The sequence below is a fragment of the Poromitra crassiceps genome (assembly GCF_964638095.1).
Source record: "Poromitra crassiceps genome assembly, chromosome: 11".
NCBI classification, from domain to species: domain Eukaryota; kingdom Metazoa; phylum Chordata; class Actinopteri; order Beryciformes; family Melamphaidae; genus Poromitra; species Poromitra crassiceps.
The window spans coordinates 41,964,107-41,971,606 of record NC_139643.1 but is presented as its reverse complement, the minus strand read 5'-3'; the positions used below and the strand labels follow the sequence as shown (position 1 = coordinate 41,971,606).

The 7,500-nt window shown below is 50.2% G+C and overlaps 1 protein-coding gene across 1 annotated transcript in view; it reads right to left on the bottom strand.

Moving 5' to 3' along the window:
• pag1 (phosphoprotein membrane anchor with glycosphingolipid microdomains 1) overlaps positions 1–707 on the bottom strand; it is a gene marked incomplete at its 5' end in the record, with an annotated part of 20,423 nt that extends 19,716 nt beyond the window's left edge. Inside the window, one exon of the mRNA XM_083646341.1 lies at positions 529–707. Coding sequence (XP_083502467.1) covers positions 529–707 — 179 coding nt within the window. The remainder of the gene's footprint in view (positions 1–528) is intronic.
• Between the last annotated feature and the right edge of the window lie 6,793 nt (positions 708–7,500).

Here is a 7,500-nt window from a genome sequence, read left to right as displayed (position 1 = left end):
TTTTTTGGGGATCAAGTTCTCCTCTCCGGACTTTTCTCATCAATTGTACTTGGCCGTAGACTAGCCGTAGACTAGCACATGCTTCCTCCAATACATGTGCATGTGCTTCTTTTCACCTGACAGCAAGGAGTTTCACCAGCAGGACGTAGCATGTGGGAGGATCATGCTATCACAATCCCCCCCCCCCCCCCCAGTTCTCCCCCCCCAGTTCTCCTCCCCCACTAACAGTCACCCCGACCGACCAGAGGAGGTGCTAGTGCAGTGACCAGGACATGTACCCCACCGGCAGAATTGTGTCTGTAGGAGAAACAGAGACATCTGACCATGCTGGAAGTTTACCGCTACCGGGAATTGAACCTGGGTCTCCACGGTAGTAGGTGATCACCTTTACCTCGACACTACGCAGATACCTCACATATTCTGGAGATGTGAGTTTTTTGTAGGACATGAATAATATCGACCTGTGTGTGTGTGTGTGTGTGTGTGTGTGTGTGTGTGTGTGTCTGTGTCTGTGTGTCTGTGACTCACCCCTGGCAGCCGGTACACAGCAGCAGCAGCAGGGAGAGCAGCACCAGGGCGGTGAGCAGGCTGACGGTGACGAGCTCCCCGCTGCTCAGCCAGGAGGCCACGCCCTGGGCGACAGCCGCCCCCGAGCCCACCATGCCCGCCTCCGGACCCCACCACACTCCACTCAGCAGCGGAGCCATCACGCATCACACTGTGGCAGGACAGGACATCACACACAGGGACCAGGCTGAGTGAGCAGGGGAGAAAACGACACAGAAGAAAGGGAGAGAGACACAGATCTTGGTTATATTATTTCCTCATACAAACATAATGAACTTCATTTTCAAGCAATGTATTATATTATATGACCTTATATTTATTACTACCGACACTGAGTTTAGATATGTACTAGAAACTGGATTAGCAACTGGGGGATAATTGATATAGTTATGGTAAACTGCAATCGATATTGCTCCCCCACTCAAGGGTGCTAGTCAAGAACCACTTTGCTACCACTTTACCCGTTTACAGGAGAACAGATCTGTCCAACAAACAGATATTGAGTTGATCTGATTTTGCTACAGCAGCTTCAGTGCACTATCCTGTGTTCATTTATTCATCTCCCCCTTCTATGATGAAACATAGCAACAATTTGCAACATGATAATAGCAAACTGAACATGAAGGCAAATTGAAAATGATTGAAATCTTTTAAATCTAACTCTTGTGCAAGTGCTGTGTTGTAATCCCCTTGATTATTCCATTCATTTACATGCTTTAGTAAAGGAGGAGGGGTTTAAATTATCACACCATCGAATCTACACCAGCCACTACAGCAGCTCAATTAGAGGCTATGAGCAGCCGTGGCCAGCAGGTGGCAGGGCAGAGCAGAGTGAGACCGCAGTGCAGACAGTCTGCTGCAGTGGCCCTCACACCAACCGGTGTCTGGGCTCTGCGCACAACATAAGCAACCTCATCACGTCTCTCTCTAACAGCCAAAGTTGGGTTTCAGTGAACTGATGGACCCCCTGATGCTATCATGGCTGATTTATAGGCCAGGCAGCAATGGAGGTGGAGGGAGGAGGGGAGGGGGGAGGAGGGGGGAGTTGTGTGGGAGGGAATGGAATGGATGATCTTGCATACTCTGCTAGCCACAAAAATACAATGAAATAAATGAGTATTCGATGGAATTGGCGCACGTATGGATGTGTCTGTGTGTGTGTGTGTGTGTGTGTGTGTGTGTGTGCGAGAGAGCGAGCGAGTGAGGACTTGGGCACTGCAGTGTCTGAGAGAGAGAGAGAGAGAGAGAGGGCAGAAAAAGTGAAGCAGAATAAGGGCAGGAATGGAGAGAGGAACCAGAGAGACAGCGACAGGCAGGGTGACAGACAGGGGAAGTAACAAGCAGGGCAAACACACACACACACACACACACACACACACACACACAAAGTCAGGAGAGTGCTCAATGCCATTCAGTCTATCAGCCTGTCTAATCAACCAATAAGACAGCAGCGTCAGCCCGGGCGGGGATACTGTAGGGAGGGAGTGCTGAAAAAGTGACACTGTTGATGTGTGTTTGGTAGAGGCAGTCTTGATGTGTGTTTGGTACAGGCAGTCTTGATGTGTGTTTGGTAGAGGCGGTCTTGATGTGTGTTTGGTACAGGCAGTCTTGATGTGTGTTTGGTACAGGCGGTCTTGATGTGTGTTTGGTACAGGCGGTCTTGATGTGTGTTTGGTACAGGTGGTCTTGATGTGTGTTTGGTACAGGCGGTCTTGATGTGTGTTTGGTACAGGCAGTCTTGATGTGTGTTTGGTACAGGTGGTCTTGATGTGTGTTTGGTACAGGCGGTCTTGATGTGTGTTTGGTACAGGTGGTCTTGATGTGTGTTTGGTAGAGGCAGTCTTGATGTGTGTTTGGTACAGGCAGTCTTGATGTGTGTTTGGTACAGGCGGTCTTGATGTGTGTTTGGTAGAGGCGGTCTTGATGTGTGTTTGGTACAGGCGGTCTTGATGTGTGTTTGGTACAGGCGGTCTTGATGTGTGTTTGGTACAGGCAGTCTTGATGTGTGTTTGGTACAGGTGGTCTTGATGTGTGTTTGGTACAGGCGGTCTTGATGTGTGTTTGGTACAGGCGGTCTTGATGTGTGTTTGGTAGAGGCGGTCTTGATGTGTGTTTGGTACAGGCGGTCTTGATGTGTGTTTGGTACAGGTGGTCTTGATGTGTGTTTGGTACAGGCGGTCTTGATGTGTGTTTGGTACAGGTGGTCTTGATGTGTGTTTGGTACAGGCGGTCTTGATGTGTGTTTGGTACAGGCGGTCTTGATGTGTGTTTGGTACAGGCAGTCTTGATGTGTGTTTGGTACAGGTGGTCTTGATGTGTGTTTGGTACAGGTGGTCTTGATGTGTGTTTGGTACAGGCAGTCTTGATGTGTGTTTGGTACAGGCAGTCTTGATGTGTGTTTGGTACAGGCGGTCTTGATGTGTGTTTGGTACAGGCAGTCTTGATGTGTGTTTGGTACAGGCGGTCTTGATGTGTGTTTGGTACAGGCAGTCTTGATGTGTGTTTGGTACAGGCGGTCTTGATGTGTGTTTGGTACAGGCGGTCTTGATGTGTGTTTGGTACAGGTGGTCTTGATGTGTGTTTGGTACAGGCGGTCTTGATGTGTGTTTGGTAGAGGCGGTGTAAAACTCCATTGTGTCTCGCCTATGCTGATGCGACAGGGGAGTGTGGGAGCTGGGGGGGGGATTCACAGCGATTCGGATCGAGCCGCACAGAGAATGGGCTGTAACGTACGTGTTGTTTGCAGCACGCGTGTGATAAACACACAGGGGCTTACATGGTGTGGATGCAGGGCGAGAGGCAAACAGCTCTACAGCACCTGGTGACACCTGGATTATTAGTCAGGTCGGCCTCGCCTGGAGGAGAGCAGATAAGACGAGAGAAGGGAGCGCGGATTACTGCGAGCGAGCATCGTATCATACTGTAGTTGTACAGTACGAGTGTGTGTGTGTGTGTGTGTGTGTGTGTGTGTGCGTGAGTGAGAGAGAGAGAGAGAGAGAGTGTGTGTGTGTCTGTGTGTGTGTGTGTTTTGGGTGAGTGTTTCTGTGAGTGGGAGTGCTGTGGGGGAATTTGTGAGTGAATATGCTTGTGTGTTTCAACACCCACACTGAATACATATTGGAGAAATAACCTGCTTCCAAATCTCTACTACCCAACGCACACGCACGCACGCACGCACACACACACACACACACACACACACACACAGACACACACACACAGACACACAGACACACACACACACACACACACACACACACACACATACACACACACACACACACACACACACACACACATCCGGTACAGTGTCTCTGATACGCTCTCCTCTGTGTTTTGCAGAGTCCCTCCTTTTGTGTGTGTGAGCACACAATGTCCCGTTTATCGACCAGTCTGCTGTAACTGAGAAGATAATAACTAGGTGACATCATTCCATGGAATCATATCATCTAACATATGATATCCACCATGATGTGTACTGTCTGTCCACACTGTACATTGACCGCATAGTCATTATTATGTCTGACGTCTTGGACACGCACACACGCACGCACACACACACACACACACGCACACGCACATGCACACGCACACGCACACGCAAACGCACGCACGCACACGCACACACTACAAAAGCGTGGCACTGAGTTTTGCCGCTGTTGAAGGTGCTCTTATCAGTTCAATTCATTTTGCTTTCATGGCGGTGTGTCTGGGTAGTGGAGTGGTAGATTCCCTGCCTATACCAACACGTTACCTCCGGCTTGGTCGGCCGTCTATAATATCAGTGCGTTGGACGCCGGTTCAGACTATGAACATCTGTGGTTGCGACAGTGACACTGCTGTTTATGATTCAGAATCTGGCTGAACTGTATGCCATTATTACACACACTTTAGTACATGGGATTATTGACCTTGACCTCCTCATTTTGTATGAAAAATGACTTAAAATCAGAGGCCACGTCCGGTCAAAATCTTCCATCCTTCTAACATCTGATCACTTCCTCATGGGGCCCACCAGTGCTGTCTTCTTCTGAAAGCCTTGTGTCCACGATGTGTCACTATCTGGCAGGGAGTGCCAGCAGCTAGTGGAGCCTATCTCTCCATTGGCACCTAAACCCCAATAATTACCGGCTGCCACGGCACTGTGTCACCATGGCAACATTCCCTTCTACCCATCATCAGTGCTATTTATGGTGGAGTGAAAAAAATCCACAGAAATGTTTTGGACGCAACACACACACACACAGGTGGCGTGTGTGGTGGCGTGTGTGTGTGTGTGTGTGTGTGTGTGTGTGTGTGTGTGTGTGTGTGTGTGGAATTGGGTTGTGCTGTCTATTGCACCTGTTGTTTTTACCTTAATGTCTTTGCTGTACGCCTGCTTGATGATAATATTATAATTAGAATATTATGGTTACTGAATCCACTTAAGTGATTGATTATTGATTTCCGAGGGGAAATTCTATTTGGCATGCCCCCTCCACAGGTCAGAAGTCAGAGGTCAGACAGCTGTAGGGTTAAGTGTCAGGCTGGATGCTTAAATGTTTGTATACGGGTTATCATGATACTAGAATTTCTAACTTTGATACCGATACCCAGGAAAATATCAATACTCTATAGTCTATACCATTATCGATACCACGGGTGGGGGATGACAACTACATCAAGAGGTATAAAAATAAATGAAGACAGATGGACACGCAGACGCACACTTCTCCATAAACTAGGCCTGATCAAACTTACACAGCAGATTAGCCCTGCTGCAGTCATCAGCCTATCAGAACACTTTGAGCTTGTTGAAGCAACAGATAGCCACCAATTAGATAGGGAGGGGAAAATCTGTAGTATGTTTGATATTTCATTGCACTGCTGGTATTGATACTGTTGTTGCAAATGATTATTGTATCCAATTCAATTCTTTTTGATATGGATCGATACTATCGATACTTTTCACAATCACAACCTCACCAAAAACAAGTGAAGCGTACACTCCTCCCTGTGAGAATGTGCTTCTCTCCTCATACTTGACATACAGCAAAGAGAAAAGGCTCGAGTATCGTTTTCACTGTGGAAAACTCCTGGTAGACGGCCATGTGATAGAAGACAGCGCGCCAAGCACTACACTCCTCTCTCTGTCCTTCCCCTTTCCCTCTCTCTCTCTCTCGCTTACCCCCCTCTCTCCCTCCCTCTCCTTCTCTCTCTCTTGCCTGTCTCTCTCTCTCTTCTTCTCTCTCTCTCTCTCTCTCTCACACCCCTCTCTCTCTCTTGCCTCTCTCTCTCTCTCCCTCTCCTTCTCTCTCTCCCTCTCCATCTCTCTCTCTTGCCTCTCTCTCTCTCTCTCTCTCTCTCTCTCCCTCTCCTTCTCTCTCTCTCTCTCTCACACCCCTCTCTCTCTCTCCCTCTCCATCTCTCTCTCTCTCTCTCTCACACACACCCCCCTCTCTCTCTCCCCCTGTGCGCTTTTCAGGCCTTGGGTGAAAGAAAACAGAAGCCTTGGAAGGGAGACAATCACTGTGGCTGTCTGCTACACGCCATAGAAAACACTGGAGTGGAAAAGCCATTTGAAAAGGAATGTGTTTTGGGAGTAAAAGGCAGAAATACAAACTATACCCTCACCCAGGACACACACACACGCACACACACACACACACACACGCACGCACACGCACACACACACACACACACACACAGACACGCACGCACACACACACAGACACGCACGCACACACACACACAGACACACACAGACACGCACACACACACACACACACACACACATGCACACGCACACACAGGCCCCCAGACTAATCACCGGCCTCCTCCAAGTCTTCCATGCAAGAAAATAGAGTCAAGAGTCAAGGAATCAAATGGGAGCCCCTCGCTCTACAGGCAGAGACCCTACCTGACACTGCAGTGAAGCGTGCCAGCCAATCAGAAGCAACTGTGTGTGTGTGTGTGTGTGGGGGGGGGGGGGGGGGGGGATTTGTCTGTCAGACCAGCTGTTGGCTAGCAGAGAGAGGATGAGAGAGAGAGAGAGAGAGAGAATTCACATCCACAGAAAGAGCAGCGCTTCGGTTTCTGGCACGTCTTTGGCTGTGTGACACCATGTGACACCCCTCCCTCCCCGGGGTTCTCTGGGTGCAGACAGACACAGGGAGGGTGCTCTGGGTGCAGACAGACACACAGACACAGGGAGGCTCCTATGGGTGCAGGCAGACACACAGACACAGGGAGGGTCCTCTGGGTGCAGACAGACACACAGACACAGGGAGGGTCCTCTGGGTGCAGACAGACACACAGACACAGGGAGGGTCCTCTGGGTGCAGACAGACACACAGACACAGGGAGGGTCCTCTGGGTGCAGACAGACACACAGACACAGGGAGGGTCCTCTGGGTGCAGACAGACACACAGACACAGGGAGGGTCCTCTGGGTGCAGACAGACAGACACAGGGAGGGTCCTCTGGGTGCAGACAGACACACAGACACAGGGAGGGTGCTCTGGGTGCAGACAGACACACAGACACAGGGAGGCTCCTATGGGTGCAGACAGACACAGACACAGGGAGGCTCCTATGGGTGCAGACAGACACACAGACACAGGGAGGGTCCTCTGGGTGCAGACAGACACACAGACGCAGGGAGAATGCTCTGGGTGCAGACAGACACACAGACACAGGGAGGCTCCTATGGGTGCAGACAGACACACAGACACAGGGAGGCTCCTCTGGGTGCAGACAGACACACAGACACAGGGAGAATGCTCTGGGTGCAGACAGACACACAGACACAGGGAGCGTGCTCTGGTGCAGACACACACAGACACAGGGAGGGTGCTCTGGGTGCAGACAGACACACAGACACAGGGAGGGTCCTCTGGGTGCAGACAGACACACAGACACAGGGCTCTGGGTGCAGACAGACACACAGACACA